Genomic DNA, 18,615 nt, shown 5'->3' with positions numbered 1-18,615 from the left:
TCGGCGGGGAGGACTTCAGCAGTGGCATCAGTGGTTTTGCACCTGGAGGGTGCGAAGTTTACAAAGGTGCCAGTTACACTGATGCTCTGGGAAAAGCATCAAGGGCAGGCGAGGCTCAGTCCATTCTCTGCCTCTGTAGCAGAAAACCGCAGACATGGTAATTGGTCAACAACAGGAGTTTATTTGGCTCACAGTTCTGGAGGCCGGGAAGTCTGAATGCACTGTGCCAGCATTTGGCGAGGGCTTTTGTGTTGAGTCACATGAGACAGAAGGGCAGATATCACAGGAGAGATGGGGGAATCAGATGAATTCAGCCTTTTCATTAGAAATTCACTCCCTTCCTAAGATATTAATGCATTCATGAGGTGACCTCACCCCTCTTTGTGCGTGTGTATGTGTTGGGGGGACTGAACCCAAGGCATTTTCACTGAAGTACAGGCCTAGCCCTTTTGACTTTGTATTTTCAGACAGTCTCACTAAGTCACTAAGTTGCCCAGGTTGAGCTCACACGTGTGATCCTCCTGCCTCAGCCTCCCAGAGTGCTGGGATTACAGGCCTGTAATACCACACCCTTCCTCATCCCCCACTAAAGGCCCCACTGCTTCACACTGTTACAATACCAATATGAGTTTTGGAGGAGACATTAAAACCATAGGAGAAAGAGAGCAGCACATGCAAAGGTCCTGAGGCAAGGCTGAGTTTGACTTATTCAATGAACGGCTAGGAGGCCAGTGTCTTCAGTGAGCCAATGAGTAGTGTGAGGGATAGAGAGGTAGATTGGAAGAAGTGAGGGAAGGGTGGGGAAGAGACCTTCCAAACCCTACGCATCTTGATGTAAACATATGCTTGTATTCCTTTTGGTTAAATAACTAGTAGCAGAAGTGCTGGGTTTCTAGGTGGGTAAATGCTTAACTTTATAAGAAACCACCAGACCATCTTCCAAAGTGTTTGTTCTATTTCACATTGCCACCACCAGTGTGTGAGATTTCCAATTGTTCCACATCTCTGCTGACTCTTGATGGGGTCAGTCTTTTTAATTTTAGTCATTCTAGTGGGTGTGCAGTGGTATTTCATTGTGGTTTTCATTTGTATTTCCCTAATGACTAATGATGTCAAACACTTTTCCAGATACTTACTATTGAACATTTGTGTCTTTTGGCCACTTGAAAGATTAAGTTGTCTGAGTTTGTTGTCACTGGAGCCGGAACCCAGGAACTCGTTCACGTGATGAAGTGCTCTACAACTGAGCTGCACTTCAGCCATATTTGTCTGATTTTTCAAAAGCTTCTTCTGGCTGTTGAGGGGAGGGCAAGCTGCAGCTTCCACAGAGGCCAACTGGCCACAGGCAGACAGCCTGGTTTCCGGGACAGTCACCTCTGACCTTCCCCAGCTCCTGGCCTGCTGCCAAGAGAGATTGGGCCACTTTGAAGGTCTTGGGTGAGGCTCTCATCTTCCGGAAGCCTGGACCCATCATGGGCACAGCTCAGTCAGTGGAATCCCTTCCATTTCATCTTTTTTTTTGGAGATGAGGTCTTGCTATGTAGTTCAGGCTGACCAGGAACTCACTGTGTAGCCCAAGCTGGCCTCAAACTTCTGGTGATCCTCCTGCCTCAGCCTCCCTAGTGCTGGGATTACAGGCATGCGCCACCATGCTTGGCTCCATTTCATCTTCCTTTCCCCTACAGGGGGGGACCTTATCTCCTAACCTGGCCCAGAGAGCAGCCCAGCCCTGTGTTCATTGATCTGCATCACCATGGTTATATCCATTGCAGAAACATTGAAATATTTTCTTTTGAGCTGGTAAAGAACCCTACAGCTCATATCCCAAAAATGCCTGCCACCACCCCAGTCCCTTCCCTTGGGAACCCTTGGGCTTCCTACTTGTCAACAACAAAAGGGGGCTTCCAGGTCTCCAACCCAGCCAGATGTTCACATTTGTTCTCATTGAATGGTGCCCTTGGGCCATGGCTGTGTTTTCTGGGGACAGCTCAGGCCTGGTAGGAGTTGGAGGATGGGGTCAAGAGGCTGATGCTGAAGGGCTAAGGGAGGGAGTTTGCTTTGTTTTGTTTGTTGTTTGAGACAGAGTCTTGGTCTGTGGTTCAGGCTGGCCTTGAACTCACTATGTAGCACAGGCTGGCTTCAAATTCACAGTGGTCCTCCTGCCTCACCCTCCAGAGTGCTGGGATTACAGGGCATGCACCACCACACTTGTCTGTTTTGTTTTGTGGTACGAAGCATTGTAGCACTGGGATACATCTCCGGTCCTCTGTATTTTTTAACTTTTATTTTTTGGTTTCTTGAGTCTAGATCTCACTATATAGTGCAGGTGGCCTTGAACTCACTCTGTAGCTCTGGGTGGCCTTAAACTTGAGGTGGCCCTCCTGCCTCAGTCTTCGGAGTGGAGGGATTAAAGGTGCGTGCACTGTGCTGTGGAGGGTTTTTTACCAGGGAGCCCAGAACTCAACACTGGAGATGCTAATACCACTCACAATGATGAGGATGATGATTAACATTTCATGAGCAATACAAGGTGGCAGTCATTATTCTAATTGACCTCAAAGCCCCCACAATAAATTTTACCAGCACAGCAGCCCAGTTTCCTGCTCCCATGTGGGCCACCACCGTCTTTCCCCGCCCACAACCAGACGGAGCCTGTGACCACCCCAGCCAGGTCAGGGCCCTCCTGGGTCTCTGACTGCCCCTCGTTCACTCTGCTCAGGCTGCCTTGAGGGCCCTGCTGTGCCCAGGAGGTCTGAGCCTCCATGTTCTGACCAGGCCCTGCGGGTTGTCCAGAGTGTCAGGGCTGGCCTCCAGACCCCTCCCTTCCCCCACCGGCACCCAGCGTCTAGCCTGTGACCAGCGTCCAGCTTCCGCTTTCTCTTCTGAGCCCAGGCTGGGAGCGCCAGGGTGTGACCTGCGGATGGGGGAGGGGCCTTCCTGCCACTGTCATCCCGCGGCACCCTAAACTCAGGTTCCTCCTTCTTCAACCTCAGCTTGGGCTCCCTTGGGGGGCTAGAAGTCCCTGTCTCTGTCTGGGTGGCCCCCTCATTGCTTGCTCCCAGCCACTTCCTCACTGGGCAGGGTAGCCCAGCTCTGCCCAATGATCATGTTTTCCCCACCTGCCTCACCTCAAGCCCAAGCCTGTCTGGTGTGTGTACCTGTGTCACTAATTCTCACCTTCTTGCTCTGCTTTGCTTCGGTTTCCCCCTTTCCTTCTCTTTTTCTTTCTTTCTTTCTTTCTTTGGGCCCTGTGTTTCCTTTCCACCTTTATCTGCTTTGTGACCTTGGGCATGTATCTTTGCCTCTCTGTGGAACAGGGATAAGAACATTGACTACAGAAGAAGGTGGTGGAGATTAAATGATTTAACATTTGTGACAGAGCGCTGTATATCATTAGTGCCCACACGCTGGTGGCTGCCTTAATATCCTACAAATGCCACAAGGACCTGATTATCAAATAATAATAGTAATTTTAGCTGGTGCTTATAAAAAGCTGACAAGTATCAGGGCCTCTTCTAAGTATGCCAATTCATATAATTCCCACAAGAAACCTGCCAAATACATACTATTTTACTCCCAATCTTTAAAAAAATGTTATTAGTACATAATGATTACATGTGCTGTGGGGAGTGGTACATGTACGTAACGCATCTTAATTCTTTTTTCCATCCCTTTCCCCTCCCCTCCTCCTTCTGTCTATCTCTTGGTCCTTTTCCTTTTTGATCTTTCCTTTTTGGAAGAGCTCTATTTTACAAATGAAGAAACTGAGGCCCAGAGACTGCTAGGAAGAGACAGAGCTGGCTTCAATCATCATCAGCCACCAGCCCTCTTGTTACAATGATGCCTGACCCTTGACTGGGGACGGAGGTTAAGAACTGACACATCCAGCCATCAGGGACAGTGGCCTGGCCCCTAGGCCTGAGTTTCTCTGGTGTTCTGACTGTCTGTCCCTCCTCCTCCCCCACTGTCCCCTCCTCCTCCTGCCACCACCCACCTCAGACTTCCTCTTCACTTGCTTGGACGCCACACCACATCCACTGGCCCCTGGACTGTGGTGTCCAGCAGCGTCACGATATCATGGGGGGCCCGGAACCCTCCTGGCGCCTTCTACTCCTTCCTCTCCTTCTGACTGTGGCTGGTGAGTTGGGGCTTCTGCAGTCACCTCTTGAGTCCCCAGGCTCAGCCAGGGGCAGGGCAGGGAGCAGTGTGAGAAGAGAAACTCCAAGCCAGGGTTGTCGGGAGCAGGTCCCCCCAAACCTGTGAGTATCTCCCTGAGCCAGAGATCCCAAGATTTGGCACCCCGGTAGAAGCAGAAGGAGAGGACAAGCGAGGATGTTGCAACAGGGCAGGCGGGCGTAGAAGCCACATGTCGGACAGCCTTGACACCAGTACGCCAGGTCCTGCCAGATGCTGCTCTGCACCTTTCCAAGCTTTTATCCTACCACAGCTCAGTCATAGCTCCGTGCCTCAGTTTATCTTTTTCCCTCCTCAGGTGTCAGTCCTGTCCAGGCTCAGAGTGGTAAGGCTGGACCCCAAAGTCCCTCTCTCTACCTCCCGCCCTCCCCATCTTGTCCCTTCCCAACCTTTCCAGACTTCTTCCTGCTGACGTCTGCCCCCAGTGCCCAACACACCCCGAACTCCCGACCCCTGTGCTGCATTCGCAGGGTGCAACTGTGCCCCCGTGAGCGCTGGGGTGCTAGCGGGGATTGTACTGGGGGACCTGGTGCTGACCCTGCTCATCGCCCTGGCTGTGTACTCTCTGGGCCGACTGGTCCCTCGGGGGCGAAAGACTGCCCAAAGTAAGTGGGGCTGGCGGAGGACGCTGAGGACTGAACTAGTAGGGGGTGGGGCACCCCCGCCCCAGTCACAGAAGTCCAAGGGGGTGGTGATGGAGGGGCTGGGGATTTAGCTCAGTGGTTCCGCCGCCTGCCTCACCAGTGCAAGGACTGGAGTTCGATGCCCGGTACCAAAAAATAAATAAATCAATGAAACAACAAAATAAAACTGGGGATGGTGGTGCATACCTATAGTCTAAGCATTCTGGCAGGAGTAGGAGACACAAGTTCAAGCTCAGCTGGGACAATTTAGCAACTTAGTGAGACCCTATACTAATATTTTAAAAGACCTGGGAATGTAGCTAAGTGTGAAGGCCTTGGGTTCAATCCCTGGCGCGCGCGCACACACACACACACACACACACACACACACATACACAAAATCCCAATTTGTGGCCCTGACCATCTTTGCACCGTTTCTCCCCACCCCCACCCTAGTGACCAGGAAGCAGCCCATTACTGAGACCGAGTCGCCTTATCAGGTAAGGAAACCGGACTCCTCGCCTCTCCTGCCTATTCTCACCTCTCGCTCCTGCCTACTCTCATCCACAAACACCCTAATACCTCTCTCCCAGCAATTCCCCCAGTCTTGAAGGCAAATGGGGGATCTATCCAAACCCATGTTAGCCCAACCTTATGCTGAGCTTAAAATGTGTAGAGAGGAAATATGACTGACTCTGTCTTTGTAAGATCAAGAAAGGAGCCCAGTATAGCAGCAGAGGCCTATAATTCCAGCACTCTGGGAAGTTGAGGCATGAAGACCTCGTTAGCAGCTTAGCAACTTAGTGAGACTCTGTTTCAAAATAAGGAATACAAAAGGTCTGGGAATGTCACTTAGTGCAAAGGCCCTGAGTTCGATCCCCAGTACTGGATAGATGGCGTGAGGGAGAAAAGAGCAAGACTAGGCCTTTACCAGGCCCCTGAGTTGTTCTGGAAGAAGTCTGGCCCTAGGACAGGCTGATTCCTGGGAGAAGCCCTCAGTAGGGCAGAGGATAGAATTCAGGCTTAGTTTAGCAACTCCAAAGAGAGGAGTCCTAGAATTTGGGGGGATAGTGAATCCTACATCCCTTTGAGAAGCTGACAAAAGCTACAAACTCCTCAGAAAACTACACACTCACACACACAGACACACACACACACACACACTCACGGAGTCCTCTATATAATCAGGGTGATGCAAATGTCTTTGAACCCTTCTTAAAAATCAGGATGTGTGGCCTGGCTCAGGGGTAGAGCGCCTACTTGGCATGAACAATGCCCTGGGTCCCGTCCCTAGCACCACACACACAAATCACGATAGGGACTGACATTGTCCAGCTCTCCCTCTCCATCAAGGCTCCTCCTTGGGGGGGGGTCACAAAATCCTCGGAGACCCTTCCCCAGAGAAATGGGAGCCCCAACTGGGCACTGGTATACAATCATAGATTCTGCCTGAGGCCTGCCCCTTGGGCCCATAGGCCCCCATCCCACCCCTGTTTGTGAACCCTGAGGTCTAATTTACTGTCTGCCACCAGCTTTCCTGATTTCCCTCAATTGTGGATAAAAGTTTCTTTGCAAAGTACAAGACATCTTGAGTTTGGCTTGGTGAGATCCAGAAGACTGAGACGGCATTCTAGTTACTGAGAGCCATGAAACTTTAGGGCAAGGGATTACCCTGATTTATCCAGCCCTCCAGTATTTGTCAAGCACCTTTATGTACCACATGCTGGCCCCATGGCAACAGAGATTACAGCCTAGTTGAGGAGACAGACTTGAAGCAAATTAACAAAAATCATTTTGAGGAAGCCACCATGAAGAAAATAAAGCAGGCTAATATGATAGTGATTGGAGGGGGCAATATAGAGGAGGAAACTGAGAAATGCCCTCTGAGGATGTGATGAGCTGAGACTTGAAGAGGAAGAAGGAGGTTAAAGATCTAAGGAACCCATATTCTAGGGAGGGAATAGCCTGTGCAAAGCCCCTGAGGCTAGAGCATAATGATAAAGCAGAGGGGAAAGAGGAACACAGAATGTACTTGAATAAAATTTAGATCTCTTTCATGGCTCTAAGGTTGAAGAAGGTTTCAGGCCATTGGAAGAAGGTTGGATTTTGTTTTCAGTTTATTTGTTGGGCCCCTTCCACTGATGGTCTCCATCCCTTTAGGAGCTCCAAGGTACAAGGTCAGATATCTACAGTGACCTCAACACACAGCGGCAGCCTTATTACAAATGAGTCCAAATTACACCTCTCATCAACCTGATGCCTGGATCCAGCCATTTCTGATGCCCACGCAGCACATCATTTCTACTCCTACTGGGATAGAGATCCACAGAGTGCCCTCCCTGAGGTACCAGATCTCTCCCCAGTATTGCCCCCAAATAAACAATGGAGCACAAAAGCAAGAAACTGCTCAGTTATGTCTGATCCCTGGGCTGAGGAACTGGGGATACGTGGGGTCCTGAGGGGTCTTTGGTCTAGAAACAGCTGGGGCGGGGAGGGCTTTAAGAACCCTGAGGTTCTTTTGAAGAAGAATAAAACTAGAGAATTTTAATTGCTTTATTTCAAACCAGAAGGGAGGGGTGTGTGTATGCCTGCGCGCCCCCGTGTGTACTTGTGTGTGTCTTTCTATGATGCCACTCAGAGTCCAGAATGAGGTCAGAAGTCAGGGGAAGAAGAAGTCAGGAGTCAGCCCCGACCGGGCATATTGGTGTAGACTCTCATGTCTTCTGGGGGTGGGGGAGAGAAATCATGAAGCCTGACCACCCACCACCCTCCCCACTGCTTCACCTTCCTGGGGACCCCCTGCCTCTGGGGTTTCCTCAGGGGTTCCCCCAGGCACCTCCCCCAGGGTTTCCCCAGCATCTCCTCCAGGGCTTCCCCCGGGACCCCCCTCCACGGGACCCCTTCTCTAGGGACACTACCCTCTCTCCAGGCCCCACCCAGTCTCTGCCGTTACCTGGGGGGGGGGCCTACGGCGAGAGCGGGGGCGGGGGCGGGGGCGGGGACGAGCGCAGGCGAAGAGCAGCGTGATCGATCGCATCTGCAGCCACAAGGCCAGCCAGGAGCGGCAGGGAGAGTGGCCCACATCCGGAGCAGGAACCTTGAGGGTGGGGCCCAGGCAAGAAGATGGCTGAGGGCGCTCTGGGTCCCCAGCTGTGCTTTGGGGCATAGGGAGAAAAGGAAGACCCCTGGGACTGAAGTGGATCCCAGACCCTGGGGTTATGCTTGGGGAATGAAAGGAGACTGACATCCAGAGGGGCTAGGGTGTCTCGGGACTCGTGAGGCTATGCCTTGGGCACATGGGCTACCACCAGAGAGGCACAGTGGTCACTGAGTCCCCAGGGCTTCAGTTTGATAATGACAAGGACAAGGTGGGCCCTGGAGAAAGTTGCAGATCTTCTGGGGGCTCGGATTTGGAGACTGGAGGCCAGGCGGTGGCCTGGGCAGCCACTGGGGGTGTTGGAGGACTCTGAGACCCTCTCCTTTAGAGATGGAAGTGGTACCTGAGTGCCAGAGGGAGGGAGTGATCTCTCACCTGGGGGCGTCTGAGCTGCAACCACTGTGGAAAGAGAAAGTGGATGAGGGGGGAACAGTCCCCCAAACAGGGAAGGGGGTATCTTGAGAAATAAGCTCTGTTCTGGACAGATGAATGAGAAAGGTGGGCCGAAGGGAAAGGGGAGCTGCCAGGGACACAGAGAGGGACAGAAGGTGGGAAGTAGAAGCCAGGTATGGTGGTACACGCCTGTATTCCCAGCATTTTGGGAGGCTGAGGCAGGAGGTTCCAAGTTTGAGCCTAGTCTGGGCAATTTAGTGATTTAATGAGCCTTTCTTTGTCTCAAATAAATAAAATTTTTTAAAGGGCTAGAGATGTAGCTTAGTGCAAAAGCCCTGGGTTTGATCTCCAATACTCCTGCACCCCTCAAAAAAGAAGGAAAGTGGGAAGACAAAGCAGTCACCTAGCATTGACGCGGGGAGTTTAATAATAGGACATGAGGGGAGATTACAGGCTCCAGAATGTCCCACCCACATATTCTCCCTCAAGAGCCCAGGCCCTAAGATCCAATGGATCTCCAGGAAGGGAAGAGACACAGGGAAGAAGGTACCCACAGCACCCATGCCTTCAGACGTCACCCTTCCCACAGGTACTGTGCCTGCCAGCCCCCAGTAACTGCTGGCTTCACCTGGGAGCAGAAGCAGGAGAAGGATTTGGCCCGCAGGGGCCATAGTGGGCTGGTAGCTGAGGGCCCTGGCCAGGACTCTGGTCCAGAGAAGTCCCGAAGAACAGTGGGGGAGCAGAGAGGTGGCAATAGCAGATGACACCCTCCAAGGCCACCTATTTCCTGTGCATGTGTTTGTGTGTGGGGGGTGCCTCTGCAACTGCCTTTGAGGAGTGATAAGGGGAGGTTCAGAGAGCTCCAGAAGCTGCTATGGTTGTCCAGGTGGGAGTGACAGGTGGACAGGGTGTGGGCATAGGAGGATTCTAGAAATAGTTTGGAGGTAGAGCCAAGGACATTTGCTGATGGAGCGGATGTGGGTGTAGGAGAGGGATTCAGTTTGACCTAGGCTTTCAGAGGGAGCAGCTGAAAAGAAGGAGCATGGACTGAGGAGTGGTGCTAGCTGGCGTGAAGGGAAGTGCTGAGGACTGGGCACTCAGAGTTGGAAATGCCTGACACAGCTCCCTGTGGAGTTGCTGAAAGCCCACAGTGCTCAATCTCTCTCAATCAATTTCTCTCTCTCCCTCCCTCTCCCACAACCCCCATACTGGGGATTGAACCCAGGCCTTCACACTGAGCTACATGCCCAGCCCCATCTCTCTCTCTCTCTCTCTCTCTCTCTCTCTCTCTCTCTCTCTCTCTCTCTCTCAAATTGCCTAAACTGGTCTGGAGCTTATGATCCTCTTGCCTCAGCCTTCCAGAGAGCTGAGATTATCCCTCAGCTCTTTTATATGTCTGGTCTGGAGATGGAAATTCAAATATAGATGGTTTAAGGATGGTATTTAAAACCCTGAGACCGGATGACAACACTAAGGAAGTTTGTACAGACAGAGGACACCCCCCACCCCGTTTCCCAAAGTGCACATTCAGAATGGAAGACGAGGAGGAATTGGCCAGAGAAACTGAGGACGAGCATGGAGGGAGAGGGGAGACCCAGGAGAGCAGAGTCTGGAAAGCAGGAGAGAAATTTGGACACGATGGTCAGCGCTGAGATGGTCACGGAGTGGGAACTGAGAGCTGTTTTCGTGGGAATGTCAGCTTGAGGGCTGGGAATTCCTGCTGGCTGGCTTAGTTCACAGGTCTCTATCACAGCAGACAGCAAAGTGCCTGCCCTATGGTAACAACAACTTCATCTTCTTCTTTCTTCTTCCTTCCTCCTTCCTCCTTCCTCCTTCTTTCTCCTTCTCCTTCTTTCTTTATTTAAAATTTTGAGACAGTCTAGCTAAGTCCCTAAGGTGACTGCTGAGTTTGAATCCTCCTGCTTCGGCCTCCCAGAGCACTGACTGAGCTTACAGGCATGTGCCACCACGCATGGCCAGTAACGAATTGTTTTAAACGATGAAGAATACACGAAACCTGACTTCTGAGGTCAGGAGGGGACCCCCGGCTCTCGGATCAGGAGTCCAGACCCCAGGTTTCCTCAGCTACGACCCAACAATAGGGCTCTGCCTGTTCTCAGCCTAGGGTCCGGGAGTCAAAGTGGCGAGAGATTCAGAAGTCCAGAATCCCAGTGTTCCCCTCGTCCTGGAGTCGGGTGCTGTGGGCGGCTCCTTCAGATCAGGCACTGGGACTCCCCAGCTCCCCCTTTGCGGGAGGGGGGCTCGGGAGTCAAACCCTCCAAATCAGCCCCGCCCATTCAGAAACTGAATTTGCTGGAGCGTGACGCGGGGACTCCCAGACCTGTGGGTAGGGGCCCGCCCGGGACTGGGCGGTGCCTGAACCCCAATTTAAAACCTCGTGGGGGACCAGACCCAAAATCGGGGACCCGGCGGCGGCTCCGCGGGGAAACAGTGAGGCTGGCGCAGCGCCGAGGCCGCGGCCCTGCGGGCCCGCAATCCGCGCCACGGAATCCTCGAGGTAATGGATGGGGGGGGGGGGGGGCGGCGCTTAGCTACTTAAGAGAGACAAGCCGGGCACAGGGGCGCGAGCCTGTTAATCCCAGCACTCTGGAGGCTGAGGCAGGAGGATCGAAAATTTGAGCCCAGCCTGGTCAATCTGGCGATTTAGCAAGACTGTCTCAAAACATAAAAGGGCTCGGGAAGTAGCTCAGTGCGAACTACTGGGTTCAGTCCCCAGGACTGAAAATAAGGAGTGACAGGCTGGGGTTGGACTTTTGAGGGGAGCGAGCTGGATCACTGTATTCTGGCCCCCGTGAGTTCGAGTGCCGGTTGTTCTCAGGAGAATCTGGACTCCTGAGTCCCGGGGGCGGCAGGGACGGCGGATCCAGAATCCTGGGTCTGGGGGTGCAAGGACAGGTGGGGGCGGACCCCTGGGTCCAGTGGCAGGAGGAGCGGCACCGAGGCCTGGGGGGGCGTGGTTGTTCAACCTCGGCCGTGGGTCTCATAAGGTAAGGTTGGCGCCTCGCCGCTGGGGTCCACGCTGGCCGCGACCCTGCCCCAGCTCCGGGATTTCCCCCTGCGCCGAGCGTGCAGGCCCCAGGGCTGGGCAGGAATTCCCCGCGCGCGGGGATTCCGCTAGTTCCACGTTCTGCCACGCACCCGCCTCGGGCCGGACACCTGCTGCGCGGCGCGCGCGGAGGGGGAGGGGCGGTGGAAGATTCCCTTGCGTAGCGCCGTGACGTCAGCGCGTCGCGTCCCGCGCTTTCCGAGTCGACCTCTGGGTTTTAACCCGTCCTTCGCCGGAACCCGGGCTGAGACTGCTGAGCGTCGCGGGTCTGGGCTTCCTGGGTCCTAGGAAAGAGGATGTTGGACTCCGGAACCGCTGCGTCTGTGGCGTGCGCTCTGGACTCCTGAGTCTTCGGAGGTTCGGGTGGGTTGTGGGGTCTGGATCTCCAGATCCCTGATGAGTTAGGGGGCTCTGCAATCGTGACCCCTGGGGAGGGGCTCCCGGGAGAGTAGCAAGCTGGTCAGCTTTTAGGGCAGAAAGATATTGGGGACCTGGATGTGCATCTCCGAGGGAGCCGATGTCGGCGCCGCACCCCGACCCAGAGCTCAGGACTGGTTGATCAAGGGGTGGGATTTTTTTTTACGGAAGTGGAGGGGGTTGCTGCCAAGGGGCGATCTCCTCCCCCTTCCTTAGTTTCCGCGACGCGGGTGGAAAGTTGGGTCAGAGAGAAAGTGCGGAGCAAAGGGGAGGAAACAGCGGAGGCGGGCGCCGCACTCAAAATCTGTTGGCTTTGGAGTTCTCAGGCCGCATCAATGTGCCAGTTTTTCCGCGCAGGAGGACGCCTACATCCACCCCTCCACCCCGTGCACTTGGGTGACTTAAGGACCCTGATGACTCTGTGTCCTCCCCCACAGTGAGTCGAAATGAGCGGAGCCACTGCCAAACACAGACCGTGAAGAAGCTCCTGGAAGAACAGAGGCGTCGACAGCAGCAGCCAGACGCCACCGGCGGGGCACCGGTGAGGCCCGGGGATCCCTGTAGTTCGTGCAGGCCATGTGATGTGCGGCAGGAATTTACTGGCTTGCTGGCCCTCAGGGTTGATGAGAGTCGTAGTCCTCATTCTGATACCCTATAGATTGGGACCAGATGCTGCGAATCTGCCAGATCCAGAAATTCACCCATGTTCCTTTTTGCTTCTGTCTCTATAGGGCCAGTTCTCCCCTTCCCCGTCCCAGCCCCTGACCACATCTGTGAATGAGGTGGAGGCTGGTAAGTCTGGAAACTCACCTGCTTCCCTTAGGCTACCAGGCATCCCAAATCCTAGAACTTTGGGAGACCTAAGGGTCAGGCCCCCATTCTTCTGGCACTCAGCAAAAGCTGGAGCCCAGTAATCTGTGCACGTAGTCCTTTAGGAGCCCAGGCCCTTGGTTTCCCAGGAGTCTAGGCTTCTGTTCCCATGGTGTACCAGGATTTTAGGCCCCAGCCCCTTGGTGTCCCTGAAGTCCTAGCTCTCAGGGTCTTGGGAGTCACAGTGCCCTGGCTGTGACTCCCCCACCACTGGTAACCAGGCCTGCCTTGCCCCTCCTCTCACACACAGGCCATACCCACTTCTCAGCACTCCCAGAGACTCTGGGTTCTGGATTTGGCAGCCTGCCCCCCTCCACAGGCTTTCCAGACTGGGACCCCAACACGCACGCTGCCTATACAGATAGCCCTTGCTCTTACCCTGCTTCTGCTGCTGAAGGTTTCCTGTCTCCTGATTTCTACCCACCCTTGGACTCAGGAAGGCTGGGCCCATTTCCCGTGGGGATGAAGGTGAGATATTGAGTAGGGAGAGGATGCTGAAGACCCCTAAAACTTCCCAGTTGCCCTCAGGCAGCATTCTAAAATGCCAGGGGCTAGGGTAAGACCCCATTCCCCAGATGGGTAAAACCAAGGCCCAAAGGTTCAAAGTCGCTTGGTACAGGGGCTGTGTGGTAGAGTAGGAGTTGGGTTCTTGGCTGACTCATTGTCTCTTCTACCTGCACCCTTCAGGATCCCTCGGATACTCGCCTCTATGGAGAACCCTCCCTGCAACAGGCAGGAACCTGGAGAGTTTCTGGGCTCCCTTCAGGACCCCCACAGTTGCTTCCATGTATGGGACCATCCCTGGATACAGCCCGAGCTCACATGCTGGCCATGGGGCCCCAACAGCTGCTGGCCCAGGATGAGGAGGGAGACACGTGAGTGTATGGGAAAGGGGAGGCTCTTTGACCTCCTAGCTCAGCAGGGGCTGTTCTCACTGCTGCCTCCACCTGTCCTCAGGCTCCTCCACCTGTTTGCAGCTCGAGGACTGCGCTGGGCAGCTTATGCTGCAGCTGAGGTTCTCCAGATGTACAGACATCTGGATATTCGTGAACATAAGGGCAAGGTGAGAAATAGAGGCCTGAAGTTCTAGATCCTGGAGAAGAGAGGGCAGTGGGGTTCTGAATTCCTGGATCTGAGGGTGGAAGGGGCTGGGAGCCTGGATTCCATTTTTTCAGAGAGGAGGCTCCTAGGAACCCAGTCTGACTTTTCCTGTGACCTGCAGACCCCTCTCCTGGTGGCTGCTGCCGCCAATCAGCCGCTGATTGTGGAGGATCTGTTGAACCTGGGCGCAGAGCCTAATGCCACTGACCATCAGGGACGTTCTGTCTTGCACGTGGCTGCTACTTATGGGCTCCCAAGTGTCCTTTCGGTATGGCCAGCTGGCAGGAGGGGTGTCTGGGATGGATTGGTTGCTCAGATCCTAGCTTGCAGGCTAGGAGCCCTGGGAGACCTTTTCACATCCCTCTTCTTCCTCTTCCTCTCAGGCTGTGTTTAAATCAGGCGTTCAGGTCAACCTGGAAGCCAGAGACTTTGAAGGTGAGCTGGTGTGGGCAGGGCTGTTTGTGACAGGAGAGGCAGGGCAGAGTGGGTATCCCAGGTGCACATCCCTTACTATTTCCATTCTGCAGGCCTTACCCCCCTCCACACAGCCATCCTGGCCCTCAATGCTGCTATGCATCCACCCACCCTCTGTCCTCGGATGCTGAGTGCCCAAGCCCGAGACAGACTGGCCTGTGTCCAGATGTTGTTGCACATAGGTGCAGATCATACCAGCCAGGTGAGCTGGGGTTGTGAGTGGCTGGCCTGTAGGAGGGTATGTGGGAGAGAGCCATCTGAGTGTCCAGGACACTAACCAAATGCTGACTTTGTCTTTTTCTGGCTATGTGACCCTGAGCACGTTACTTCACTTCTCTAGTTGTCAACTTGCAGTAATATTATTGATCTTAAGTTAAATTTGTCAACCACTTACTATTCAACCAAGTGTATTGGATTTGTTAGATCCTCACAAACACCCTTTGAGGCAGCTACTATTATTATTTTCTCATTTTACTGACAAGGAAATAGGCACAGGTTCTAAGTCAGAAATCTTAGAGTTTGTATATCAGAGAGGGGAGTAGAATCCAGGGAGTCTCACCCTAGAATCCAGGTCCTAATTCTATTATCCTCCTTTCCCGTGACAGTAACTTCTTTACAGGGTGGCTGAGGATTAAATATCACTTAGTTAAAAATACTTTTTTTTAGTTCAAGGATTCTGAACACAAGCCCATCTTGGTGGCACATTTCTATAATCCCACCACTGTGGGAGGCTGAGACAGGTGGATTGCAAGTTTGAGCCCAGCCTGGACAATTTAGCAAGACCCTGTCTCATAATTAAAAATAAGTGCTGAAATATAGCTCAGTGTGAAGACTCCACATTCAATTCCCAGAACTGGGGGGAAAAAAGAATTTTGAATGCAGGTAAAGTATAGAAATGAATTCCGTGTACCCAGAATCAATAACTGGTAGCTCATGGCCAGCCCTGGCCCATCCATCCTCTTTCTTTCCTATGTCATTTATTTTTCTTTTTTGGCGATACTGGGATTGAACCTAGGACCTTGCTGTACCATCCTATGTTATTTTTAAGCAAATCCAAATCCAAGCATATAATTATATTATTATTTCTGTATGTTTTTGTATCTTTTTTTCCTTGGTGCTGGGGATTAAATCCAGAGTACATGTTCTACCACTGAGCTGCTTGTGTCTTTAAAAGAAAATTCCTTTAACCCTCAATACTATTCTTCTACCTTTAAAACATTGGTGATCTCATAATCTCAAATATACTGGCTGTGTTCCAATTTCTTTTTGCCTGTAAAGTGACTCGTTTTTCATTAAAGGTACAAATAAAGTCTACATTTTACAATGATATATCTTTTTTTAACTTAATGGAGTTTTTGGTACTGAGGATTAAACCCAGGACCTTTACGCTGAGCTACATCTCCAGCCCTTTTTTTAGTTTTTTGCGATTGGGGTCTCAGTTACTAAATTGCCCAGGCTGGACTTGAACTTGTGATCTTCCTACCTCAGCCTCCCAGAGTGCTGGGATTACAGAGTGCTGTATGCCACCACACCAGGATTTAAGTTATTTTTAATATAAAGCTTCTTCCATCTATTTTTTTTTTCATAATTTATTTGGTGAGCAAAGTAGGTTGGTTTCCTTGTACAACCCATAAAATTTTTAATACTCATTTTTAAAGAACATACATTTTGCCAGGCATGGTGATACATGGCTGTAATCTCAGTACTCTGGGAGACTGAGGAACAAGGATTGCAAGTTCAAGCCCAGACTGGGAAATTTAGTGAGACTCTGTCTCAAAATTTTAGAAAGGATTGGGGATTCCGTACTTTAGTGTAAAGGTTCTGGGTTCGATTCCTTTACTACAAGGAGGAAAAAAAAAAAAAAAAGAACATAAATTCCTTAAAGGCATGTAGTAAAGTTTTATTTTAGAAACTGTCTTTTATTTTTTCCAAAACATGTCGAGAATGGCTCAGTATTGCAGTGGATATGGCTTAGTGAGTCCACCAGTAAATGCTACCAACGCCTGTCCTTTTGGATAAACTACAGTCTGCATGGGACGGGGTGCATTTTAATGTGTTAAATAGAATGCAGGTGGCCAGGACAAATGCCTCCTTTGAGAGAGTCTTTGAGAGATTCCAAAAAAGAGCCAGTTTCTCAGACATTTGCACAAGAAAATTATCATAGTACGTGTACAGTTCTATGATTTGCATGGTAGGAACTGCTGCCCTTTGAATATGGCACTATTGTGTAGTACACAATATAAGGCACCCTTGGATGGGTCTTGCAGAGGATGGCCAAGGTCTCTAAAGGCGCCTGGGTTCCATAGGAGGGGGTCTGAGTGGAGGATTGGCCTGACCTCTGCCACACCCACACCCACAGGAGATCAAGAGCAACAAGACAGTTCTGCACTTGGCTGTGCAAGCTGCCAACCCTACCCTGGTTCAGTTGCTGCTGGAACTTCCCCGGGGGGACCTGCGGACCTTTGTCAACATGAAGGTAGGGGCCTGGGCTCGGTATGCAGGTTGTGTGAGCTATGGGAGCTAAGGGCAGTGGGATGTTGGGGTCCTGTGGCCATGGGGCATGAAGGGGACAGTGTGTGAAGCATGAAGGGAATTGCATGGGACACAGACACAGCTGTGAAGAATGTGGATGGGAAGGAGACATCTGGGACATGGAGGGGAGTGGGGGATGTGAGTATGGCAGATAGAGTGCATGTGGGGGCCCAGGCAGCTGAGCACAGATCCTCATCAGCCTGCCTTTCACTGTGCCAGGCCCATGGGAACACAGCCCTCCACATGGCAGCGGCCCTCCCCCCTGGACCTCTCCAAGAGTCCATTGTGCGGCACCTGTTGGCAGCCGGGGCAGACCCAACACTTCGCAACCTGGAGAATGAGCAGCCCATCCACCTGCTGCGACCTGGGCCGGGCCCTGAGGGGGTGAGCCTCACTTGAGTGGAGTAGCCTCTGAGCCAGTTCGGGGAGGAGGGAGCTACCTCACCCAACCCTGACGTTAGGGTGACCTCAACCCTTATCCATCCCTGACTTCAGAATGTGACCTCTGACATCGCTGTTTGATCCTTTCCCTCAACGCGGTCTCTCCTGACCTCTACCCCAACCCTGAGTCTTGACCAGAATGTGGCTTCCACCCTCCCCTAGTGGGACCTCCAGACTTCCATCCCTGAGTCTGGACCTCAAATGTGACTTCTGACCCTTGTCTCTACCTTTTCACTCCCTTCAGTGCTAACCCCAAGGTGGGAGCTCCCAGCCAGCAACACCTGTCCTTCTCTTTCCCCAGGTCTGATCCTTAACTGTACCTCGAGACCACTCTCCCCCCATTTCCTTCCACCCACCCACACTTCTCACTCTCCCTTGCTTGTCTCCAGCTCCGGCAGCTGTTGAAGAGGAGCCGTGTGGCACCCCCAGGCTTGTCCTCTTAGGACTCAACTCAGACCTGGACTGATTTTCCAGTCCCCCACCGTCCTGTGGGACAGTCAGCGTATGCTAATGATGCAAACCCATGATACGTATGTGGAACGTCTTGCCATTAGGGTCTTACATTAAAACCCCAAAATGGCTGCTGGGGAGTGCACAATCCCCAATATTTGGGGTGGTGTACTACCCCTCCCCCACCACAAGGAGCCTTCTTGATGATTTCTGTGAAATCGAGGCCCCTTGATTGTTTCTATGAAACACCCAGATCCCTCTAACTGCCACTCTCCAGGATCTTTCAGGGTTCTCTCCCCAGCTCAGCTCCTTGTACCCAGAAATGCAGATGTCATTGCCTTTCCTGGTATTCAGGACATTCCAGTACCTTCCCAGTGGGGCTCCTCAAATGGCCTCCAGCCCTCCTGAGGAGCCACACTGCTTAGATCTGAGCCCCTGGGATGTAGGAAGGACCCTCTGGCACTCATGTGGCCCAGTTCCTACTGTTTTCTGACTCAGAATTCAGTGGAGTCCCTGTCAGAGACCTCCGAAGTCCTAGTGAATCCTTCCCCTAATCTGAGCGTCTCTGAAGCTCCTTATTAAACTCAGTTCAAACTAGAACTGCATTGTCTCATCTCTGGGGGAATGAGGGGTCACATCTGGATGGATGTGCCTGGTGGAGCATGTAGTAGACACTGGTGCCATCCCCTTACCCTGTCTACCCACCCACCTCCTGTGAATTATTCTTCACAGTTCTAGGAGCTGCAAAGCCCAGCATGGAGGTGCCAACAGATCCATGTCCAGTGAGCACATTTCCTGATTTGCACATGGCCATCTTCCTGCTGTGGGCATCCTCAGATCACTCTGCCCTCTGAGAGATGTGGCAAGCTTCAAAAGCCAGGGAGTTTATTGAGGTG

The 18,615-nt window shown here is 52.4% G+C and overlaps 2 protein-coding genes across 8 annotated transcripts; both read left to right on the top strand.

Moving 5' to 3' along the window:
- Positions 1 to 3,966: 3,966 nt before the first annotated feature.
- Positions 3,967 to 7,220, top strand: Tyrobp (transmembrane immune signaling adaptor TYROBP). Its single transcript, XM_004858953.4, has 5 exons — positions 3,967 to 4,138; positions 4,493 to 4,519; positions 4,665 to 4,799; positions 5,274 to 5,317; positions 6,978 to 7,220. The coding sequence occupies exons 1-5, from the start codon at positions 4,078 to 4,080 to the stop codon at positions 7,044 to 7,046; spliced, it is 336 nt and encodes a 111-aa protein (XP_004859010.1). The 5' UTR covers positions 3,967 to 4,077; the 3' UTR covers positions 7,047 to 7,220.
- A 3,301-nt stretch (positions 7,221 to 10,521) lies between these two features.
- Positions 10,522 to 18,319, top strand: Nfkbid (NFKB inhibitor delta). Of its 7 annotated transcripts, none has more exons than XM_021239508.2 (12): positions 10,522 to 10,885; positions 12,289 to 12,392; positions 12,583 to 12,643; positions 13,041 to 13,189; positions 13,409 to 13,596; positions 13,679 to 13,784; positions 13,944 to 14,090; positions 14,206 to 14,257; positions 14,350 to 14,498; positions 16,656 to 16,772; positions 17,048 to 17,212; positions 17,659 to 18,319. In XM_021239508.2, exons 4-12 carry the CDS (start codon positions 13,184 to 13,186, stop codon positions 17,710 to 17,712), a joined length of 984 nt encoding a protein of 327 aa, XP_021095167.1. In that variant the 5' UTR covers positions 10,522 to 10,885; positions 12,289 to 12,392; positions 12,583 to 12,643; positions 13,041 to 13,183; the 3' UTR covers positions 17,713 to 18,319. The 7 variants fall into 7 exon arrangements, with proteins under 7 accessions (XP_021095167.1, XP_021095168.1, XP_087047440.1 ...); XM_087191316.1 differs by lacking the exon at positions 10,522 to 10,885 and adding an exon at positions 10,903 to 11,797 and having other exon boundaries at positions 12,972 to 13,189; XM_021239509.2 differs by lacking the exons at positions 10,522 to 10,885; positions 13,041 to 13,189 and adding an exon at positions 10,901 to 11,797.
- The last annotated feature ends 296 nt before the right edge of the window (positions 18,320 to 18,615 follow it).

The sequence above is a fragment of the Heterocephalus glaber genome, unplaced genomic scaffold (assembly GCF_053883595.1).
Source record: "Heterocephalus glaber isolate CG9 unplaced genomic scaffold, H.glaber_assembly_v1.0 deba00001561, whole genome shotgun sequence".
NCBI classification, from domain to species: domain Eukaryota; kingdom Metazoa; phylum Chordata; class Mammalia; order Rodentia; family Bathyergidae; genus Heterocephalus; species Heterocephalus glaber.
Note: the sequence above shows the minus strand (reverse complement) of the source record. Positions and strands in the feature narration are given on the sequence as shown.

Bases quoted from the DNA above. Each gene is read 5' to 3' on its own strand.
- Nfkbid (XM_087191314.1), top strand. From the start codon at position 13,431: ATGGAGAACCCTCCCTGCAACAGGCAGGAACCTGGAGAGTTTCTGGGC. The intron at 14,258-14,349 runs GTGAGCTGGTGT...TCCATTCTGCAG, and splicing joins GGAAGCCAGAGACTTTGAAG to GCCTTACCCCCCTCCACACA. The intron at 14,499-16,655 runs GTGAGCTGGGGT...CCACACCCACAG, and splicing joins GTGCAGATCATACCAGCCAG to GAGATCAAGAGCAACAAGAC.
- Tyrobp (XM_004858953.4), top strand. From the start codon at position 4,078: ATGGGGGGCCCGGAACCCTCCTGGCGCCTTCTACTCCTTCCTCTCCTT. The intron at 4,520-4,664 runs GTAAGGCTGGAC...CTGCATTCGCAG, and splicing joins TCCTGTCCAGGCTCAGAGTG to GGTGCAACTGTGCCCCCGTG. The intron at 4,800-5,273 runs GTAAGTGGGGCT...CCCCCACCCTAG, and splicing joins GGGGCGAAAGACTGCCCAAA to TGACCAGGAAGCAGCCCATT.